The 23,788-nt window shown below is 43.9% G+C and overlaps 1 protein-coding gene and 1 long non-coding RNA gene across 3 annotated transcripts in view; one reads left to right on the top strand and one right to left on the bottom strand.

The window, feature by feature from the left end:
- Positions 1-558: 558 nt before the first annotated feature.
- LOC132712278 (uncharacterized) overlaps positions 559-23,788 on the top strand; it is a 51,030-nt gene continuing 27,800 nt past the window's right edge. For both annotated transcript variants that reach the window (XR_015731619.1, XR_015731618.1), the window contains exons 1-3: positions 559-643; positions 3,232-3,395; positions 21,113-21,238. This is a non-coding gene — a long non-coding RNA (uncharacterized LOC132712278). The remainder of the gene's footprint in view (positions 644-3,231; positions 3,396-21,112; positions 21,239-23,788) is intronic.
- On the bottom strand, positions 9,311-22,814 carry HSPB1 (heat shock protein family B (small) member 1). Its single transcript, XM_034420926.3, has 3 exons — positions 22,351-22,814; positions 12,762-12,825; positions 9,311-9,618 (listed from the first exon to the last, which is right to left on the bottom strand). Exons 1-3 carry the CDS (start codon positions 22,727-22,729, stop codon positions 9,429-9,431), a joined length of 633 nt encoding a protein of 210 aa, XP_034276817.1. The 5' UTR covers positions 22,730-22,814; the 3' UTR covers positions 9,311-9,428.

Raw genomic sequence — 23,788 nt, 5'->3', positions numbered from 1 at the left:
GTAAGGCAGTTGATAAGTGAGTCGCAGTCAATTTTACAACCTGTTTTGCAATGGTTGTTAAATGAATCTGGATTCCCCCATTGACTTTGCTTGTTGGCAGATGGCTGAGAAGGTTGCAAATGCAATCGTGATCCCGGGATATATACTGTAAATATATTGTAAATATATGCCGGTTGCCAATCACATCATCGTGGGGATGCCGCGACAGTTGTAAGTGCGAGGACCAGCTGTAAGTGAATTTTTTTTCAGTGCTGTTGTAACTTTGCATGGTCACTAAATGAATGATTGTAAATTGAGGACTGCCTGTAGTCTCATCACTCAGTCTCAAATCCGATGGACGTAGAAAGAGTGTAACACTTGTTTTCAGCTGCCTGTACCTCTGTCTTCAGATTTGCAGAGCCAGTGGCTGCTATACTGGGTCAAAAGGGCTACACAGGAGCAGGCTGCTTCCTGAGCAGAGCTGGTTCTGTTGTGTCCACTTAGGAGGTGTGTCACGTCTTGCCTTGGGAGTGGTCATTTCACCACATACCTTCTGGCTTGATTGACTGAATTGGACTCATCTGATGGTTCCTTGGTGACTCCAAAGAGAGGACCTTGGCAAAGTTTCTCCAGCTGATGTCTAACTTCTCCCTTAGAAGCAGAGGTGGGTTTCAACAGGTTCTGACCAGTTCTGGAGAACTGGTTGCGGAAATTTTGAGTAGTTCGGAGAACCAGTAGTAAAAATTCTGACTGGCCCCGCCCCCATCTATTCTCTGCATCTCGAGTCCCAGCTGATCAGGAGGAAATGGGGATTTTGCAGTAGCCTTCCCCTGGAGTGGGGTGGGAATGGAGATTTTACAATATCCTTCCCCTGCCACACCCACCAAGCCATGCCACACCCACCAAGCCATGCCACACCCACAGAACCGGTAGTAAAAAAAATTTGAAACCCACCACTGCTTAGAAGGCTAGAAGAGGCGAAGATCTCAAGTGGGCATGGGAGAGGACCTGTGATGAATCATTATCATGGTAACGTGGCTGTATTTAACCATTTTTGCAAATGCAAGAAAGGAGGAGAGACATGCAGAATGTCTTGACACAGATTTGCTCGAAGCTGAGCAGCAAGGTTTTAACTGTTTCTCCTCAGGCTAATATTATTTCTCAGTTTCCCAGAAGACGGAGCTGTTGCCTAGCAACCAGCGAGGTAGAGGTTCCTTTCTCTGGGCCTAGTTAAGAAGGATGGCCCTGCTTTGTGGTCAAGATGAGAAAGTTGCTTTATTGTAGAGAGAGGAGGGGGAAAAAACCAATGGGATGGGGGAAAGGGAATAGAAATTTAATCTGTGATATTGTTGTGGTTCTTATTGAAAGATGTATTCTGGAATAGACCACCTTTTTGGCATGAATAAAATACAAGGGTGCAAAAATGAGATTATTTTTTATAATCCTTATATATTGAAATAGTAACAGTGAATGAAGCATAACATTGTGAAATCACGTATGTATGTATGTATGTATGTATGTATGTATGTATGTATATATTATCTTTCTGAGAAATTAGCTGAGAAAGGGTCAGAAAGACTTCCATAGGGCTACCTTCAAAAAAGTATTGGGTCCCTGTTGCTACTCTTCATCAGTTTAAGAGCTTTCCTCAGGGACCCATGAAGCAGAGCTGAGGTTCAGATACATTCATGTGACTGCAGTTGGTTCTTCAGATAGATAAACAAAACTTTGAAGCTGGCAAGAGAGACAAACAAACATGCAGAGAAGTACAAAAGCAAGCAAGGTCTATGTGAATGGAACTAGATCTTTGGGAAGCATCTTCTGTCACATTTTTAAAGCTAAGCAGCAAAACCTAGTGGCCTTTTACATGACCTTGAAGTTATTGTCAGCTAGAAAAGAAGCTATATAAAGACCAGAATAAAACAGGCAACGGTATTCCCTGTGACAGGCTATGGAAGTGAAAGTTAGAACAGGATAGAAAGAGTGTTGACGCTTTTGACCTTTGGTTATTGGTGAAGACTCCTGAGAATATCATGGACAACCAGGAAAACAAAACCAATGGATCATTGAATGCAAATGACCAAGTTGAGATTATCCTATTTTAGACACATTATTTGAAGACCTAGATCTCTGGAGAAGGTTCTAATGCTAGGAAAGGTGGAGAGAAAGAAGACAGCAGCAAAGTAGATAGGCTCAATTACAGAGTGATAGCTACATCACTGGAAGATTTGAAGGATCAGGTTTGGGACAGATGTGCTGGAGAAAAATCTAAAATACTATGAGGTTGCTAAGATTCAACACCAACTTGATGGCACCTAATAAATCAATCAGTCAATCCAGCCATCAAAGGAAGGCTAACATAGCAATCATCTGACTGCCCTGGAATTGTTGCTAGAAAAGGAAAAATTTTGGCATGAACCTAAATAAAAATTGTGGTGTAGTAACTCAGATTTAGATTTAGATAGATGATAGATTTAGTGTAACCTGCACAACAAAACCAACATTCTGTGTTTGTAACTATCTTCAGCTGTATTTTCCAGGATCTTTTATAAACTGAAAGAGGAGACTTGGGACTGTAGTGCAAAACAGAGATTATTCAAGTCAAAGTAATATATAAATGAATGTGATCATGGTGAAGTGCATGCTAGATGGACAGGACTTGACTTTTGCAAGCATATGTGTTGTTGCTCACATACTTATCCAATCAATACTGATAATACTCACCATCAGCCATATTGTGGGTCATTGTACTATAAATTACAAATGTGGTAAACATGTTACCCTGAAAGCTATATAGCATTTCTTAATTATATTCTCAAAGAGACGTGGTGGCTCAGTGATTAAGACACTGAGCTTGTCGATCGAAAGGTTGGCAGTTCAGCGGTTTTAATCCCTAGTGCCGCGTAACGGGTGAGCTCCTGTTACTTGTCCCAGCTCCTGCCAACCTAGCAGTTCGAAAGCACGTAAAAAATGCAAGTAGAAAAAATAGGGACCACCTTTGGTGGGAAGGTAACAGCGTTCCGTGCGCCTTTGGTGTTGAGTCATGCCAGCCACATGACCATGGAGACATCTTCAGACAGCACTGGCTCTTCGGCTTTGAAACAGAGATGAGCACCACCCCCTAGAGTCGGGAACAACTAGCACATATGTGTAAGGGGAAACTTTACCTTTACCTTTAATTATATTCTCAGGATGCATCCTAATAATCTTATTTGCTTAGATTGTCCTTTCTGATTATCTCCCCTGCCTCAGATTCTCTACATTGCCCAGCTTCTGATGTACGTTGCAACCTTGACCATATAAGGAGGCATCGCTCTGGGCTGAATTCTCTCTCTCCCTCCCCCTCCCTGTGCCCTGGTCAGCATTGGAGTTTGGAGAATCGCCTGCAATCTGATCCCATCAGCGATGTTGGTTTGGTATGCTTAATGTTAAGGCTTCTGATGTTTGCAAAAGAAAAAGCTTTCACGACTTTCTGTTCTGCTGCTGGTATAACAATGCGGTTAAAAATGTGCATATATCGGGTTTCAAAAAAAATCAATTGATGGCTGTAGTGGGAATGTGGCTCTTACTTACAAAGAAAGTGGTTGAGCTGAAATACATTTGGCTGCCCTTATGAAGTCTGTACACTTCATGAGGGCAGCCAAATGCATTTCAGTGTCTTTCGTATAGAACTGAGGATGGGTTTGTGCTCATTTTAATCATTCTTCCTTCTATGGAAACATAATGGGAAAACTTTGCTTCACTGTCATCTCCCTTTCTCATCTCTTGGAAAGCATTATGGAGAAAAGGCATGGCGGGGGGGAAACAGTCTGGTTGGGAACAAAGCTTAGCTGGACCAACTTATTTTTACTACTTAGCCTGTACTTTTTCTTTTTATTTCTAACTGAAGCCATTGCTGGTGTAGAAAGTTAGCACCCACCCCTCTCCTAGAAAAATGAAATATTTTGAGAAATAATAAAAAGACAGAATATTACATTTCCCTGGATGATAAAAGAAGAAACATGTTTTAAAGACAGAAAGCAGCTCCCTGCCCCCAGCAGATATTTGGTGCCCATTAAGAAAGATTGGGCCAGCCTATCTACAAGACAAAAGACCTTCAGCTTCAAGGTGATGGGATTAAGACATGACCCTCCAGGACAAAGCCATTATGCCATAATAGGAATTGCCCAACACCCTTTCAGAACACAAGCCTCTTCATTACATCATCTCAGAGAGCCCAAACCTCAGCCAAATCTGGGACTCAGACAACCTACAAATTAGCTATGACCCCCTACAACAGCCAATAGAATACATGTTCTTGAACAGGAAGTTCAAGTGCAAAGCCCAAGAGAAGTTATAAATACCCCCCTCAACTCCATGTGGTCAGCTGCCCAGAACCACCCATATGCTTCTGCTTCACCATTAAACCATCTTTCCAATTAGCCTCCATGTTTCCAGTGTCTTTTTCCCGGCTTGGAACTGAACCAAATGGATATTTCTCCCAACTCTGGTGTGAGGACAAATTTGTCTGGAAGAAAAATTGGAGAAGATTTTAAAATTCCTTCTTCCCCTTTCAATCAATGAAGCACTCCACTGAATGTTTGTTTGTTTGTCAGATGCCTTTATTATTTTTTAAAAAGTGGGAAACACATCCAACGCAGCTTCCTCCTATTTTCCCTACAACAACAACCTTCTGAGGTGAGTAGGGCTGAGAGAGAGAGAGAGGGGGACTGACCCAAGATCACCAACCTGACTTTCATGCAGGACTAGACAGGACTAGAACTCATGGTCTCCTACTTTCTAGCCTGGTGCCTTAACCACTAGACCCGTGATGGCGAACCTATGGCACGCGTGCCACAGGTGGCACACAGAAGCCATTCAGTCTATTCATTTCACAAAGCATACTGTGAGAATGAAACCAAGCCCCTTAGGAGTACGTAGAGAAAGATGTTTAAAGGACAAATGTTGCAGATTCAAGAAGGCTGTGAGTGATGTTTATTAAGGAAATATATTTTGATTTGTATTTATACATCCTTCTTCTTTAATATATTTATTTTCTCCCTTCCTCTCCCTTTTTTCCTCTTTGTACTTTTCATATTTTTATTAATTTATTTTAATTTTTTATCTTTGTATTTTTAAACTTCAATAAAATTATTATTAAAGAAAGGAAATCCATTTTGATAAAATACATGATTGAATTAGAAGGCACTGACCATCTTGTCACATCTTGTTGCTGCTTCCTTAAAATCCTTAAAAAAGAAGATTAGATTAGATTAACATACAACGAATAGTTGCAGAAATTGGGTGTATCTAGTCTAATGAAAAGAAGGACTAGGGATGACATGAAAGCAATGTTCCAATATTTGAGGGGCTGTCACAAAGAAGAGAGGGTCAATCTATTTTCCAAAGCACCAGAAGGCAAGAAAGAAATGATGGATGGAAACTAATCAAGGAGAGAAGCAACCTAGAACACAGGAGAAATTTCCTGACAGTGAGAACAATCAACCAGTGGAATGGCTTGCCTTCAGAAGTTGGGTGCTCCATCACTGGAGGGTTTTAAGAAGAGGCTTGTCATTTGTCTGGAGTGGTATAGGGCAGTGATGGCTAACCTTTTTTTCCTCGGATGCTGAAAGCATGACGTGCCCATACCCATAATGCAATGCCCCCACGTTGCCCCGCTCCCCTGCGCATGTGCGTGCAACACCCCCATCCGCACCCTGTTTTGGCCCTAGCAGGCCTCCCTGAAGCCTCCTGGGACAAAAAACGGGCCACTGGGGAGGGCGTGCATGTGTGTATGCGCAGTGGAGCTGACCTAGGGCTATGGCTTGCGTGCCCGCAGCAATGGCTCCACATGCCACAGGTTCACCATCACGAGTATAGGGGGTTAGATTAGAAGACATCCAAGGTCCCTTCCAACTCTATTATTCTGTTAAATTTAACTCAAAGATGTGATTTATTGGGAGACTGCTGTTAGGAAAAAGTCCGGCTTCTTTAGGGTGGCATCAACAGGACCCCCAAGTCCCTTCTGAAATTCCTTTTCTGCTTTGGCTCCAATTAGCTTGCACAGGTGCGGAGTAACAGTGACATCATCAAGCAGACTTTGCAATTACCTTTTTGCATCCCAGGATCTGATGCAAGTATGTAGATCACAGTGTTCACATAATGACATTGTCATTCATATATTTCCCCCATTCCTCCTCCCTTTCCTGGAAAAAGGCATGTGAACTCTACTCTCCACCCATTCATAAATTGGCAGAAATTACATGGGCATAAAATTGGCCATTCCCATTGCTGATTCCTATACTGCCTCCTTTTGCCCCTGTATCTGATACACCTCTGATTGGTGCTGTTCTGATTATGTGTGTCCAGAATGTGATAAGCAAAATGATTATTTAACTATTCCAGCCTCCCTCTTTCGTAGTCAGCAGCTGGTGGAAAAAACATTGCTAATGACAGAACTGGATCAGAAATGGGGTCAGTCAAGTTGCTTGCCCATCTCTTGGCCCCTCCTCTTACACCCCATTTTGTTATCACCAAATATCTTTTTAAAAAAGAAAAGAAAAACCAGATCAGAGTCCTAAAGGGGGATGTTTCACAAGCAGCCTTTTCATTCAGGGCTTCTGCTTTTTATTGTTCCTTCCCTTATATGGGAAACGTCCAGATTTTTTCACATTTTCTTCATGAGGCAGTTGGATCATTTGGGGGAGGGGTCTTGGTCCAATTCTTTTAATATCATATTGGCTTGTGCTATTTTCTTTTTGCCCCCCACCCTCATTTATTGTTATGCTATTTCAAGCTCCAACAAGTAGTTTCCCTTGCATTTTGCATATAGTAGCTGCAAAATGTTGTTGGTAGATGAAGAAGAGCAACAAAGACGACCGCTGCAGTATCACATGATCAAAATTCAGATGATTGGCAAGTGGTTCATGTTTATGATGATTGCAGTGTCCCAGGATCAGCTTTTGGGACCTTCTGACAAGCAAAATCAATGGGGAATCCAGATTCACTTAACAACCGTACTACTAACTTAACAAATGCAATGATTCACTTAACAACTCTGGCAAGGAAAGTCATAAAATGGGGCAAAATCATTTAACAAATGTTTCACTTAGCAACATAAATGTTGGGCTCAATTGTGGTTATAACTCGAGGACTACCTGCATCCCCATGCTCATGTGGTCAAAATTGACAACGGACTCATAGTTATGATGGTAGCCATGATCCATATCCGATGATCACCTTTTGCGACCTTCTGATGAGCAAAGTTCAATGGGGAAGTCAGATTCACTTATCAACTGTGTTACTATCTTAACAACTGCAGTGATTCGCTTAAGAACTGTGGCAAGAAAGGTTGTAAAATGGGACAAAACTCACTTAATCACTGTCTCACTTAGGAAGAGGAATTTTGGCCTCAATTGTGGTCGTAAGTTGAGAATTCCTATATCTAAAAGAGGTATAATCATAGTAGATTTAAAACTCTCACTCTCATGGGCGAAAGGTAGAATGAAGGTAACGTCACGGACAGATACTTGTGCTTGTCCTATAGTGAGGTGCAAGTAAGGAAAAAAGATAATATTTTCTGTCCTCTTAAGTGGGGAAGACCAGAGCAGAGAGAAGAAGACGGATAGGGTCCTTGGCTTGCTAATTCAACTCCTAATGACCCTACTAGGCAATAGGATAAAATGGTCAAAAGAGTTGATGTTTTTCTGGAGCTGTATTGCTGATGTTTGAGTGATGAAGCCTAGAACTGTTTACACCAGTGTTTTTCAAGCTTGGCAACTTTAAGATATATGGACTTCAATTCCCAGAATTACTAATGGACAAATGCTTCTCATATTTTTGCATTTACCAGGAGATGCTTTGAACTGTGTAAGGATCTTTTGAACAAAATGCAAATGCATGGATCATGCCTTTAGGTCTAATTGAGGAGTGGTATCTGCCAGGATCTTGCACATACCCGCAACCTGGGGGTTCTCCTGAACAGCTGGCAGTTGTGGTTAGGAGAACCTTTGCACAGCTTTGTGTTGTGCACCAGCTGTGGCCTTTCCTGGACCAGGATTCCCTACTACACTCAGTCGTTCAGTTACTCGTCATCTCACAACTGCACTATTGTAATGCACTCTACATGGGGCAGGGTAGGTAGTTTTGGGCCCCCCAAGAATGGCTTCTGTGACACGGCTGCTCCGCGAGCTGCATTGATTACCAATTCCGAGTACAATTCAAGGTGTAGGTGAAGTCAGTGGTGGGATTCAAATAATTTAATTTAATTTAACTAATAATTTAATTAATAATTATTAATAATTTAATATTTTAATTTAATAATTTAATTTAACTAATAATTTAATTAATAATTATTAATAATTTAATAATTTAGTTTAATTAATAACTTAATAATTTAACAACCGGTTCTCTGCCCTAATGACTGGCTGGGTGGATGTGGCCATGGTGGGCGTGGCCAGGGAGTGTGACAGGCAGTATGCGGCCTCCTGCAACTCCCTGGGAGCAAAAACAGGCCAAGGGGGGGGCACACTGCACCCCCACGTGCCCCGTTTTGGGCCTAGTAGGCCTCCCTGCACTTACCTGATGGCCAAAACAGGGTGCGTGGGGACTTCTGGAAGGGGCGAGAACAGGAAGGGTGTGGCCAGCCAGCGATTTAACAACCGGTTCAGCCGAAGTGGTGTGAACCCATTGAATCCTACCACTGGGTGAAGTCTTTAAAGCCCTTCATGGCATGGGTCCAGGTTACTTGAGGGACCATCTTACCCCACTGGGGTTGGCCTGTACCACTTGTGCCAGCAGAGGAGGCATGCTGCGGGTCCCATCCGCCTGAATATTCTGGCGGGTGGGATCTAGGAGGAGGGCCTTCTCAGGTGTTGCTCCTGCCCTTTGGAACATCTTGCCCCCTGATGTGAGGTTGGTCCCAACCCACCTATCTTTTCACAAAGGCCTAAAGATGTAGGTGTGCCAGTTGGCTTTGGGCCCCCAATGGGGGAATCAGCGCAATGGAGGTGATTGATTAGTAACAGATTCCCCTCCCCTCACTCTCCCCATGTGTCTTTGGTTTTAAGGTTTGATTTTAACAGTTTTGTTTTAACTAAGATGTAACTGTAAGCCGCCCAGAGTTACCCTATGGTAAGATGAGCGGCCAATACATTTTATAAATAAATAAAAATAAATCCCAGGCAGGTTGAGGGGGGAATTTTTCTAAACTAGCTGGAGATATTTGTGGGAAAAGACCGATCTTGTTAAGGAAAGATGCCCAGCTCTCTCTTCATCTTTTCTTACATTCTGAAAAGGAAAATAAATACTGAACTTACATGATTTTTTTTTTAAAAAAAACAGTAGAATCATGTAGGAGTTTGAGAGTTTTATTTGAACGCCTGACTACAACGATGCCTTTACAAAATGGAATATACGGGAGATTTTAAATGCCCGTTTTCTCTCCTAGACTTATGTATCTCAAAAGGTCTTTATTTCTTGGTGGCCTCTTCAGGCTTCTTGGCATCTGATGGGGTAATCTGGGCATGGGCTTCGAAAGTGACTGGGATTGTGATCTCTGCAGACTGAATGGCTGGTTTGGGCAAAGGGGCCTCTACGGTCAGCATGCCATCTGGGGAAAGCGATGATCGGACCACGGATGCATCAATGCCAGGAGGCAACCTGTGAAAGGAAGAGCACATCAGAATGGTCTGGGAAGCTTATGAGGTTAATCCAGAGGTGGGTTTCAGCAGGTTCTGACCAGTTCTGGAGAACTGGTAGCGGAAATTTTGTGTAGTTTGGAGAACCGGTAGTAAAAATTCTGACTGGCCCCGTCCCCCTCAATTCTCTGCCTCCCAAGTCCCAACTGATTGGGAGGAAATGGGGATTTTGCAGTAACCTTCCCCTAGAGTGGGATGGGAATGAAGGTTTTACAGTATCTTTCCCCTGCCACGCCCACAAAGCCACACCCACAGAACTGGTAGTAAAAATTTTTGAAACCCACCACTGGGTTAATCCAAATGATTTCACAGAGCTGTTTTCTTCCTAAAAATTGGGCATCTATTACTGAATGACCCTTTCTCACAATCAGTAGAACCAGTATTGAGAGATACTAGGAAATTATCATTTGGCAATCACTTGAGGTCCATTGGTTTCCTATCCCCAGTGGTGGAATTCAATTTTTTTTACTACTGATTCTGTGGGCGTGGCTTGGTGGGCATGGCAGGGGAAGGATGTTGCAAAATCTCCATTCCCTCCCCACTCTGGGGCCAGCCAGAGATGGTATTTGCCGGTTCTCCGAACTACCCAAAATTTCTGCTACTGATTCTCCAGAACCTGCTGAATAGCACCCCTGCCTATCCCCCCACCCCCCGGTCAATCTTGACTGTAAAAGAATCTCCACGTTGCCATTATTTTCAACAAGCAGTACTCAGAAGAGTTTGAAACTGACTTGTAATAATCCTGAGGAGTTCAAGATACCGAAGATTTAGGATTAAAAATAATTGCTTCTCTTAAACTACAGGTGGCTCTTGACTTCACGACCGTTCATTTAGTGACCATTCAAAGTCACAAGGGGCACTGACAAAAGTGACCTATACCTGATCCTCATGCTTGGCAAAATTCGGGAATTTGGTTGAAGTGTCCCCCCACCCCATATAGTTCGAATCTCACCAGGCTCAAGGTTGACTCATTCTTCCGTCCTTCCGAGGTGGGTAAAATGAGGACCCCTGATTGTTGGGGACAATAGCTGTAAACTCTGTAAACCGCTTGGAGAGGGCTGTAAAAAACACTGTGAAGTAATCTATAAGTCTAAATGCTTTACTATTTTATCCTTTCAGTTTGTATCGATTTTCTTGTAAGTTTTAGTTTGATTGTTGTTTCACTACTTCTCACCTCTTCCTAGTTTTGCATAGGTTTTAACCACACTGTAAACTATACTCTTGTGGGGCACACGGAGGTCCAGAAACACCTCCCATTTGACATTGAGATAGATAGGAAGAGGTATTTGATGCCTTTTAGAAATCTGATAGATTCCAGCAATGCCCTAATCTAGTGGTCTCCAAATTTTCCGGTTTGGTGGCCTGGAAGAGGGAGGGAGGGGAGAGTGGATTGTTCCATGTGACAGGCACTCTCACAAGCGCGCACAGCTCCATTTGCACAGCCCAATTCTGAACCTGCTGCAGTCCACTAGTGGCTGTGGCCCATAGGGACCATCCTCTATGGTCAGGGATAATGGAGCTTGGAGTCCTATGAGATTTGGAACGCCATTGATAACCTACATTCTCTCTAAAGATTTCCACTTGATACAAAGTCAGTATTTTACAACATTTGAAGTATTAGGATGATGTAACTATTTAGTATTATTCTTCCCCCTGTTGAGAATCATGAGAAAAGAAAAACAAAAAACCTACCTATATTGATTCCTTTCTAAAGTACTGTATATATGGTTGATGTAAAGGTTCCCCTTGCACATATGTGCTAGTCGTTCCCAACTTTAGGGGGAGGTGCCCATCTCCGTTTCAAAGCCGAAGAGCCAGTGCTGCCCGAAGACTCTCCGTGGTCATGTGGCTGGCATGACTAAACACCAAAGGCACACGGAACGCTGTTACCTTCCCACCAAAGATAGTCCCTATTTTTCTACTTGCATTTTTTACATGCTTTCGAACTGCTAGGTTGGCAGAAGCTGGGACAAGTAATGGGAGCTCACCCCATTACGCGGCACTAGGGATTTGAACTGCTGAACTGCCGACCTTTTGATTGACAAGCTCAGTGTCTTAGCCACTGAGCCACCCTGTCCCTTGGTTGATGTATTAAGTAAGCACAATTCTGTTCACTCTGCTATAGAAATACAAGGAGCAAAAGAAGGCTCAGAAAGGGACATGCAAAATGTTTAACAGCCATTTTCTCACAGAGAGAAAGGAAATCAAGGTTGAAGGCTTGTTTGTGTGCACAGCTGGGAAGTATGTTTCAAGGACCCAGGAGACGGTGTAAAGCAGGGGTATCCAACCTTGCCAACTTTAAGACATGTGGAATTCTAGGAGTTGAAGTCCAAGGTCTAAAAAGTTGCCAAGGTTGGACACCTCTGGTACAAAGCCATCTCTCCACACACAGATATCTTCCAGTTCAAACTGCAAGCGGATATTTATTCAACAATAGCAGTTAGCAACAGCATTTAGACTTACTGTATATATTGCTTCACAGTGCTTTACATCCCTCTCTAAGCGGTTTACAGAGTCGGCAATGTTGCCCCCAACAATCTGGGCCCTCAATTTACCAACCTTGGAAGGATGGAAGGCTGAGTCAACCTTGAGCCGGTCAGGATCAAACACCTAGCTGTGGGCAGAGTTAGCCTGCAATATGATATTCTAACCACGGCCTCACCATGGCTCCTGTATTCTCTGTATTCAGAGAATATAATGGAGAGGAAAATCACGTGTTTGCTCTTGCTGCCGACTTTCTCACATACAGGGGTCATTTGGGGAGTCATAACCAGGGGTGGGATCCTACCAGTTTAACAACTGGTTCGCTGAGCGCGTGCGTACCATACATGTGCTATGCGCGCATGTGCACAGTTTGCAGAAAATTGAACTTCTGCATTGCTGAGAGCATGGAAAACAGCTGAGGAGCGGCAATCTATTCTGCCACCCTGATCAGCTGGGCTTTGGAAGTAGAAATATAGGTGAGTATAACGCAGAGGTGGGCAGGTGGGCCCATTTCAAAGAAAGAGAGAACCGGTTCTCTCACGGCTGAAAGTTGGAACTAATGGTTCACCCGAACCGGTCCGAACCAATAGAATCCCACCACTGGTCATAACATCTACTTACGTGTATTTTCTTGTGAAACATCTGGAAATGAATCCATGCTCATCTTGTCTTTCTTCATGTTTGCCTGGAAAAGAAAATACCTCTGTGACAGAGCCCTCAATGCTTTCCTGTTTAAAAAATGAATAGATTCTATGTCGTCCATTTTAGATTACAAAGACTGTTCTACATAGATTATGTAGACTATTCTGAATAAGGCTTGAAAGACTGACTTCCCAAGTCCTGGCCTGCAGTGGCCAGTCACTCCCAGCTGCTTCCAGGACATCCCTCCAAGTAGCTATTGGACGTAGAAGCCTTCTCCTTCTGAGGTTTTTCCCAACAAAGAATAGTTTGGTTTTATATAGCCGTCATTCAAAGGAGTACAACAGGACCAGTTAAGCAAAATTGTACCTTAATTTTAGGTGTAGTAATTTCGTGTATACACACAACATTACGCCATTGTGTGTAAATGGCGATCACATAACCACAAGTCGCACATGCAACCATCATAAGTGCATGCCAGTTGCCAAGCATCTAAATTTTGATCACCTGACCAAAGAGATAGTGCAACAGACGTAAGTATGAGGACCTATTGTAAGTTAATTTTTCAGTGCCATTGTAATTTTGAATGATTGATAAACAGATGATTGTAAGTCAAGGACTACCTATACATTCATCTTGTCATCAAAGAATCAATCAAAATCCTGCTGATTGAATTGTTATTTTTTCCCCTCTCTTTTTGCATGACTGTTGCTGAATCGTCAACAGAAGCTTTATCTACAAACCATAATAGGCTTGTTTTAAGGCCCCAAAGTATTTTGGAAGGTTCTTTTTAGGTCACTTGGCTACTCTTGCTACTATACCTCAAAAAGGACAAGCCTACAGTTCTCTTGGCAACAGATGAACTACTTTGCCATGGTCTACTTCTGAGATATTTTTCAACTTCTAAGTATAGCACCTGGATTACTGGGTGGTCTCCCATCCTATCACCAAACAGGTCTATCCCTGTTTATCTATTTAAGATCAGTGAAAGACAGCTATGTGCTGCCCCTTATTCATATGAGAATTGATACATTAAGTCTTAAAACAACAAAAAATGCTTGAAGTAACTCTAATGCAAGAATAACTAACTGTAATTAACATAGAGGATGATTGGTTGGACAGAGATGTCAGTGGGAGGTGTAATTTTAAAAAATCAAGGTAGCAGCCATGATCACATGATCAAAGCCTTACCTGTATTGTGTCTGGTAGAATTTTAAAAAGGAGAAGGGCTTTCATTGCACAACTGTAGCCAACCATTTTGATGTTTTGGCAACCTTCCCAGATTGAAAATTCAAGATGGCGGTTGTGATCGCATGACTGAAGCCCTGCCCCTTTTGAGCAATGGGCATTGCATTGGTTGCTTCAATCTCACAATCATAGACCCCACCTTGACTTTTTTGACCCCCTTCCCTCCCATGACGGCCTTGCTTGGTAAGGAGTTATTGTTATAAGTGTTGAGACAAAAAACGTGTCTGTGATGCAATTAAGTGAATACACCGCTTGGCTAACTTGCTGCTGTAATCTTTTGAAGTGCTTTTAGTTGGCGCATTTTAGCAAAAGAGAGAGAGAGAGAGAGAGAGAGAGAGAGAGAGAGAGAGAGAGAGAGAGAGATGTCTTTTTTGCCTTAGACTGAGTATGATTTAAATATGCATGTTGGATCCAGGAGACTTATGTTATAGGGAAGTTGGATAATATACTTTTAAAAAAAGTCTATCTGGCACCTAATCAGACTCCTTGATTTTAATTGGGAATGGAATAGTCCGGCTGCAATCCAGCTGGCAAGGGAGACAGGGAAGTGAAGTTTCCCAGCTATGCAATTTCTTTGTTTGCTTCCTCTGTTCTCATCCACCTTTGTTCTTTTTATCTCCGCTCCGTAGGCAGGAGAGTGGCATTGCACAACCGCTTCTGATAGGACCACCTCTACAAAAGGTCCTGCTATATAATATGAACCATATTTGACTTTTAAGATGCAAAACTTATTCTGCCGCAGTAGACCAAACCGAAATCAGAAGTCCCCACTTTTCAAAACGGGACGGAGAGAGTTTCAACTTGGTCCCAGTTTGCTATTTGTTTTGTTCCCTGGCTTAGTGTGTTGTGTCTACCAAGCTCTTTGGCTGGTTTGTGACTGTATTGTGGAGAGAGAAAAAATGAGATAATTCAGTACTAAATTTATAACGTTGGACAGACCGTGGAATTTAGCATTAGATAGCCAGCTGGGTGACCTTGGGCCAGTCCTTCATTCTCAGACCTCAAAGAAGAAAACAAGGACAAAGCACTTCTGAAAAAACCTTGCCAAGAAAACTGTGGTTACCTCTAGTCAAGTCTGACTCAAAAACACACAGACACACAAACAAAAACTTTTCAAGGCTCATAGACCTGGAAGCCATTACTCTCATTTAAATGGGTTTGCACTGTATCTTGCTCAACTGAGGCGATCTCTGTTCCTGCTTATGCAATTGATAGGCAAATATAAAGTCCCATTTTCCATAATTTCAGCAATGTTGTTATGGTCAGCCCAAGACTGTAATGCCCACAGAACAGTGGTGGGTTTCAAATTTTTTTACTACTGGTTCTGTGGGTGTGGCTTGGTGGGTGTGGCATGGCTTCGTGGGCGTGGCAGTAAAATTACTGTAAAAATACTGTAAAATTTCCATTCCCTCCCCAATCCAGGGGAAGGTTATTGCAAAATTTCCTCCCTATCAGCTGGGACTTGGGAGGCAGAGAATAGATGGGGGTGGAGCCGGTCAGAATTTTTACTACCGGTTCTCCGAACTACTCAAAATTTCTGCTACCAGTTCTCCAGAACTGGTCAGAACCTGCTGAAACCCACCACTGCCACAGAAGTCCCAAACAAGCTCCATACATGTCTTAAAATCAGCAATAAGAGCACCAGCTACAATCTGTCCTTTTTCTCTTCTGCTTTTGAGAGGTCTCTTGGAAAAACTAAACTTTTAGGCAGGGGTGGGATTGAAAAAATTTAGCAACTGGTTCTCTGCCCGGTTGCTGGGTGGGCGTGGCCATGGGGACGTGGCCTACTTGGCTTCCTGCACCACGGCGGTGGGGGGATGTTTTTGCCCTCCCCAGGCTCCAAAGGCTTTCCTCGAGCCTCCAAGAGGGTGAAAACGGCTTCCCCCAGGCTCCGGAAGCCTTCCGGAGGCCAGAAATGGGCCTGTTTCTGGACTTCCGGGAGGCCCATTTTTTGCCCTCCAAGAGCCTCGACGGCCCTGCACCACAAGAGGGGGGGGGTCTCCAGTGCCTTGATCCAGCCCAAACTCTGATTAGCTCCAGTGCGTGCCCCAAAGGTGTTTTTTCAAAAGGCAGCTGGACTTTTTTGTTTTTCTGTGAAGACGTTTTGCTTCTCATCCAAGAAGCTTCTTCAGCTCCCCGAAGAAAGTCCAGTTGCCTCTTGAAAAAGCACCTTCGGGACAACCCGTGATCTGGATGATTGAGAATCTCCTCAGAAAGTGGGTGGCATTTCCCCTTCTCTTGGTCACTGCCCTGCACAGTGATTTCAACCTGGGCTTGTTGGCTGCTCGGTTTTCTGTGGGTTGGCAGTTGTGGATTTTTAAACAATCTTGCAGTTGACCTGTTATGTCCTATTAAGTCAATGAAATTAACTCAACCAGGCTTAGAAGCTTGGGCACCTTTCAGCTTTGATGTCTCCCTTTTGATTTCTGCCCAGGTTGAGTGAAGCAAATCTGGAAATTGAGTCATGGGAACTGAATTTCTTTCTTTCTTTCTTTCTTTTTTTTTGGGGTTGCTTTGAACCGTTTCGCTGCTTATCCAAGTATCTTCTTCGGTCTGAACAAGTTGGTGAGGGAGATCCCATATACAGGTAGTCCTCGACTGATGACCACAGAAAGAGGCCAAAATGTCTGTTGCTAAGCAAGGCAGTTGTTAAGTGAGTTTTACCCCATTTTAAAACCTTTCTTGCCACAGTTGTTAAGTGAATTGCTGCGGTTATTAAATTAGAAACTTAACAAAGTTATTAAGTGGATCTGGCTTCTCCATTGACTACTTGTCAGAAGATCGTAAAAGGGGATCTCGTGACCCCCCCATGGACACCGCAACCATCATAAATATGAGTCAAGCATTCAAAATTTTGGTTACATGACTGTAATGCAATGGTTGTTAGTATGAAAAACAGTCATGTCACTTTTTTCAGTACAGTTGTTGTAAATAATGAATTGTTCTATATATCAAAGTCTACCTGCAGTTTATGTCCTCCAGGAAGGGTTTCATTTCTTACCTAATCTGGATAAATTCATTAGGTGAGTAGGCAGAGAGTCGTTAGGATTAAAATGTTCCGACTCCTAAATCCTTTGCCCTAGAGCAGGGGTGTCAAACTCAAGGCCTGTGGGCCGGATCCGGCCCATAAGATGCTTAGATTTGTCCCACGGGCCGCCCTCGAAATAGCGAAGGACTGGCCCGCAGTGCCTCTGCCAGCGAATGGCATGGCTGGGCATGGCCCTCCCAAGCTCCGTTTTTGCTGGCAGAGAGTTGCAGGAGGCTGTTGCAGCCAAAAATGGAGCTCAGGAGCCTGTTTTCACTGGCAGAGTGCTTGGGCCACCATAGGTGCCCCCCAACCAGTGGTGAAATCCAATTTTTTTTTTACTACCGGTTCTGTGGGCGTGGCTTGGTGGGCGTAATGTGGCTTGGTGGGCGTGGCTCGGTGAGCATGGCAGGGGAAGGATACTGCAAAATCCCCATTCCTTCCCCACTCCTAGGGGAAGGATATTGCAAAATCTCCATTCCCTCTGGGGCCAGCCAGAGGTGGTATTTGCTGGTTCTCCAAACTACTCAAATTTTCCGTTATTGGTTCTGCGAACTGCTCAAACTTTCTGCTACCAGTTCTCCAGAACCTGTCAGAACCTGCTGGATTTCACCCCTGCCCCCAACACAAATGATGTCATGCTGGCCATGGCCACCCTGGCCATGCCCACCCCAGCCCCACGAGGTCAAACCACAAACCTGATGCGGCCCTCAATGAAATTGAGTTTGACATCCCTGTTCTAGTGGGTTGTTAAATGTGGTCTCCCTGGGAAATCTCCTTCATGCCATCCCAATGATGCCCTTGAAGTGATGCCCCGGTGCCTGGAGGCCGTGCGGACCTGGATGGGGAGTAACAGGCTTCGACTGAACCCTTCCAAGACCAAGTGGCTGTGGCTTCCGGCGTCTCGATATAGCCAGCTGGTGCCATTGCTGGCTATTGGGGGCAAGTTATTGGCCCCCACGGATAGGGTTCGCAACTTGGGTGTCCTCCTGGATGCACGGCTGTCTTTAGAAGAGCATATGACGGCCGTGGCCAGGGGGGCTTTTTATCAGGTCCGCCTGATTCGCCAGTTGCGTCCCTTTCTGGATCGGGACTCCCTACGCACAGTCACTCAGGCGCTCGTCACTTCCTGCCTGGACTACTGCAATGCTCTCTACATGGGGCTCCCCTTGAGGAGCACCCGGAGGCTCCAACTGGTGCAGAATGCGGCCGCGCGGATGGTTATGGGAGCGAGGGGCCGCTCCCATGTGACACCTCTCCTGCGTGAGCTGCAGTGGCTTCCAGTGGTCTTCTGGATGTGCTTCAAGGTGTTGGTCACCACCTTTAAAGCGCTCCATGGCATGGGACCTGGGTATTTGCAGGACCGCCTTCTGCCACCGATAGCCTCCCACCGACCAGTATGCTCCCACAGAGAGGGACTCCTCAGGGTGCCGTCAGCCAGGCAATGTCGGTTGGCGACCCCCAGGGGGAGGGCCTTCTCTGTGGCAGCTCCTGTCTCTGGAACGATTTGCCCCCGGAGATACGAAGGATATCGGATCTCCGGGTTTTTCACCATGCCTTAAAAACTTTTCTTTTCCATCAAGCAGGGCTGGCATGAACCCCCCCCTCTTTTTTTTTTTTAGTTTTTTAGCTTTTAAATTGTCAAAGGGGTTTTAGTTTTCAATGTTTTAATTTTTGGGGGGGGGCACAGTTATTTAATTCTTTTAATAATTTTAAATTTTGTATTGATATGTGTTTTAGTTCTGGCTGTGCACTGCCCTGAGTCCACTTGGAGAAGGGCGGAATATAAATGGAATAAAATAAATAAATAAATAAATGCTCCCTGCCAAAAGTTCTCCGAAGTTTCCCTTCTCTTTCCTATATCTAAATACCTTTAGGTTGCAAGGTAGGGTTGTTGCTACAGTTAGTCCTCAACGTACAACAATTCATTTAGTGACCGTTCGAAGTTACAATGACACTGAAAAAAGTGACTTATTTTAGGACAGTTGCATTATCTCCATGTCGCGTGATCAAAATTCAGCCGCTTGGCCACTGACTTATATTTATGACGTGCGGTGTCTCAGAGTCGTGTAGTCAACTTCTGCAACCTTCTGACAAGCAAAGTCAATGGGGAAGCCAGATTTCCTTAACAATCATGTTACTCACTTAACAACTACAGTGATTCAGGTAACAAACCTGGGGCAAGAAATGTTGTAAAATGGGGCAAATTAACAAATGTCTCACTCAGGAACATAAATTTTGGGGTTCTATTGTGGTCGTAAATCGAGGACTACCTATGCTTGGCTTCTCTGAAGCTGAACTCTCAATTCTTCATTGCTACCAAGTTTCCAACAAGTTTCCCCTTATTTGCTTTGATTAGGATAGTCTGGGAGCTATGAAGCGACAAATATGGGGGTTTAAAAAAAGAGAGAAAGGACCAATGACAGTAACAAAGGAGTTGGTGTAGGAAATGGGCGTGCAAGTACGTGTGCAAACATTTCTGAGAAAGCGAAAGAAAAGCACGGGGATTAGTGAGAAGAGAACAGTCCCTAAAAGGAAAAGAGGGACACTGGTAGATTGAACCACCCAGGAACCAGCCAGCAGGGATAGGAAAAGCCAGATGCAAGGGACTCACTCAGCAGCAGAGGTGTTATTCAGCCGGTTCGGGCGAATCAGTAGCGGCGACTGTGGGTGGCACCTGCCCCGGCATAATGCCGTCCTATTTAGCCACGTTTTTGAGGCCGGATGCATGCGTGGAAGGCGCATACGTGGCAAACTAGTGGTAAGAATATGTGAAACCCACTGCTGCCCAGCAGGTGTTCTGGTGGCCATAGTCCACAGCCTGGACTCATTGGCAATCCCTTGCAGTCTGGACTGGAATGACAGAATAACAGAGTTGGAAGGGACCTTGGAGGTCTTCTAGTTCAACCCCTTGCACAAGCAGCAGACCCTATGCCATTCCAGACAAGTAGCTGCCCAGTCTCTTCTTAAAAGCCTCCCGTGATGGAGCACCCACAACTTCTGAAGGCAAGCCGTTCCACTGGTTTATTGTTCTCACTGATAGGAAATTTCTCCTTAGTTCCAGGTTGGTTCTCTCCTTGTTTAGTTTCCATCCATTGCTTCTTGTCCTGCCTTCAGGTGGCTTGGAAAACAGGTGGCAGCCCCTCAAATATTGGAATACTCCTATCATGGCACCCCCTCGTCACCCCTAGTCCTAGAATGTCTGAAGGTGGCGGAAGAAACAGTCTGAAGCAGCCAGGGAGAGAAGCAGCTTAGGCTGCAGCATGGAATCACCCTTACAAGTAGTCCTCCATTTACGACCATTCATTTAGCAACTATTCAAAGTTACGATGGCACTGGGAAAAAAAGTGAATTACGACCAATCCTCACGCTTATGACAGGTGCAGCGATCCGGATGCTCAGCAAACGGCTTGGCTTGCACTTAAACAACAGTTGCAACGTCTGTAGTCACAGAATCACCCTTCACAACCTTCTCAGCCAGCTTCTGCCAAGCAAAAGTAAGTGGGGAAGCTGACAGGGAAGGTTGAAAGTCACATGATGTCTCACTTAATGACTGCAGCCCCAAAAAAGTCATAAAATCCGGTATGGTCACGTAATGCCTCCCTCGTGTTTTTAATAAAACAATAAATTAAAATTAACATGCCACCTTTTCTATAGGACAAGAACTTCCTGGAGCCAAAAAACAAAACAAAACAGAGCGTCTTCATTACATCCTGTTAAAAGCATGCTGAGCACTCAAAGAGCCTTCTGTACAATCCAGTAATAAGCCTCTTGTGACCAGTGTAGTAAGAGCTGTTATGACGAGGCGTTCTAAGAAAAAGGGCTGCTGGCTTCAATTGACTAAAACCTTAGACCAGTCCTCAAAAAGTCCTCACTGATTGATTGGTTCACTTATGGCTCATTTTTCCCCCCATTTGAAATGCATTGTCTGAATACACATTTCTTTTGGCCTGGAGACCATTATTTCAAGTATTAAAAGTTTATATATATATATATATATATATTTCGTGCATTTTTGGTGTCTGTATTATTTAAAAGATAACAAATCCTATTTCTACAGGATGGGTCGATACAAAGCCCTCCAATGAAGTTTATAGAGAAAAAAGAAAAAAAGCGAAGAAGAAGCGAAGATTTTAAAAGGATCGGATTAAAGAAGTAAACAGGGGAAAGGAGTAACGCCTGCATGGTATGAGGCAGCTATCTTCCTTCAGATTTCTTTCAATATAAATTCAATAAGTAAAATAAATAAACATATTGTCTTTAAGTACTTAATCCATTCCTTTAAAAATATTTCTCCTTTGGTAGTGTGGTTATTAAAATCTCAATTATAAACACCAATACAGAAAGGAGAATATTTGTAGCTCAGGATTGACATGAGGGGTCCTCGTTGCTCTCTGAGCTTGCTTGTTTTCTTGCAGACTTTCATTACCCAAACTAGGTAACATCATCAGTGCTAATGACCACACTACCAAAGGAGAAATATTTTTAAAGGAATGGATTAAGTGCTTAAGGACAGATGATTGATCAGCCCAACATCTTCTCATAGGCAACAATCCTACAAACAAGGGGAACCTCTGCTACATTGGGAGGCTATAGATCTCAGCTATCATTTATGAAGTGTTAACCTCTGAGCAGTCCTCCTTGTGTACCCCAAAGCATTGCAGCAACCATTAATGACCTTAAGAGTTTGACTCAAAGTCACTGGCCTTTGCTGCGGGAGCGGTTGAAAAACTGATTTAGAAAAGGGAGATGTTTGAGAATAGAACATTGCATCCAGTTTTGGTCACCACACTATAAAAAAGATGTTGAGACTCTAGAAAAAGTGCAGAGAAGAGCAACCAGGATGATTAGGGAACTGAAGACTAAAACATATAAAGAAAAGCTATAGGAACTGGGCATGGCTAGTTTAGTAAAAAGAAGGACCAGGGGAGGCATGATAGCAGTCTTCCAATATTTGAGGGGCTGCCACAGAGAGGAAGGGGTCAAGCTATTTTCCAAGGCACCCAAAGGCCAGACAAGGAATAATGGATGGAAACTGACCAAGGAGAGATTCAACCTAGAAATAAGGAGGAATTTTCTGACAGTGAGAACAATCAACCAATGAAACAGACGTTTCTTTCAGAAGTTGTGGGAGCCTCATAACTGGAGGCTTTTAAGAAGAGACTGGACTGCCATTTGTCAGAAATGGTGTAGGGTCTCCTGCTTGAGCGGGGAGTTGGGCTAGATGACCCAGAAGGTCCCTTCAAACTCTGTTAATCTGTAATCTTAATCTGAGAGACCTCAAAAGAAGCTACTCACCAGTGATTTCCACTATGCCATCCTTTGTCTTCACCAGCAACTCTTCCGGTGCAAAGTGGTTGACATCCAAAGCCACTTTCCAGCTCTCTGAAGTCTGCCGGATCTCAGAGACGCCACTGCTCAATTGGCGGCTCAAAGCCCGGTTGTAGGCAGGGTTGGGCCCTGGTGAGCTGACGACGGGGCTAGCGGCCACCGGCTCTGGATTTGAGCTGACCAGAGGTCGCATGTAACCTGGCCAGCCGGTGGTCCCTGTAGGCCACTTGTACCAGTCCTCGGGAATCAGTGGCATGCCAAAGGACTGGTCCAAGAGCCTGCTGCCCCTGTACCAGTCCCAGCTGGGGCTGCGTAGAAAAGTGAAGGGCACTAGACGTTCCGACATGTCCTGTTCCAGAGCCGTCCCAAAACTCTCTGCCCAGACCTGGAGAGTGAAGATCTGCTCCCTCTAGCTGGCCCTTATCAACACACAGCTAGCTATTTTGGGACAAGAATCTCAGTTCTCTATTAATGGAAATTACGCTTGGCTGAAGGAAGTTGATGAATATTACACAGGTCTCAATGACATTCCCCCTGTGCATTTGTCATCCTCTGCTTTCTCTGCTGGGGAGGGGGAGCAAGGAGGGAGGGGGAAAGGAGAACAATTCCCGTTGCAGGACTGCAGGGACCCAAATTCCAGTCTTGCCCTTTTGACCTCGGCAGTCTGAAAATAAAGTAAGACTAACTAAAAGAATTTTTGAAGTACAGCAAAAATTACCCCATCTTTCTTGCAACACCAGAGCTTTCAGGACAGTGTGACATGGGTTGTTTATTTTCGCCCAGTCTTTCTTGGCTCCTATTCTCCTTTTTAGTATAGTTTTTTTTTTTAAGCACATAAAACAAATCTCTGAGAGATGTGCGTGCTAAAATGTGCATAAAACCAATCAAATGAAATGATTTTTTTTTTCAATTTCAAAAACAGAAAATCAGTAGGGATAACTTTAGGGAAAGGAGAGGAGAGGAGAGGGGGAGGGAGGGAGGGGAGGGGGAAGGAAGGAAGAAAGAAAAAGAAAGAAAGGAAAGAAAGAAAAGAAAGAAAAGGAAGGAAGGAAGGAAGGAAAGAAAGAGAAAGAAAGAAAGAAAGAGAAAGAAAGAGAAAAAGAAAAAGAAAACAAACTTTTACATTGGAGGCTTGGACAATCACCAAAATGGCACTGTTTTACTTTTTGTGACTAAATAGGCTTCCGTTTAATATAGAAATCTACAGTGGGAGATCTTTAGCTCTGGGAAAAGTGACGTGGGAGGAAAATTTCCCAAATATCCCATCTCCAGCCAGCTAACTGTGTTAGTAAAGGTTCATACACTAATGCGTATCCATTAGCTCCTAAATTTTGTTACTGAGTGCTTGGACTTGCCTTTTTCTCCTGTTTTACAGCTGATGTTTGTCAGTCAGCCTTGTTCCCTT

Source organism: Pantherophis guttatus, chromosome 1, assembly GCF_059756535.1.
Source record: "Pantherophis guttatus breed Tessera chromosome 1, ASM5975653v1, whole genome shotgun sequence".
NCBI classification, from domain to species: domain Eukaryota; kingdom Metazoa; phylum Chordata; class Lepidosauria; order Squamata; family Colubridae; genus Pantherophis; species Pantherophis guttatus.
Note: the sequence above shows the minus strand (reverse complement) of the source record. Positions and strands in the feature narration are given on the sequence as shown.

Excerpts from the sequence above, each read along its gene's own strand:
- HSPB1 (XM_034420926.3), bottom strand. The coding sequence starts at position 22,729 with ATGTCGGAACGTCTAGTGCCCTTCACTTTTCTACGCAGCCCCAGCTGG. Across the intron at positions 12,826-22,350 it reads TGGCATAGTGGAAATCACTG|GCAAACATGAAGAAAGACAA; the intron begins GTGAGTAGCTTC and ends TTTCTTTTCCAG. Across the intron at positions 9,619-12,761 it reads TGTTTCACAAGAAAATACAC|GTTGCCTCCTGGCATTGATG; the intron begins GTAAGTAGATGT and ends TTCCTTTCACAG.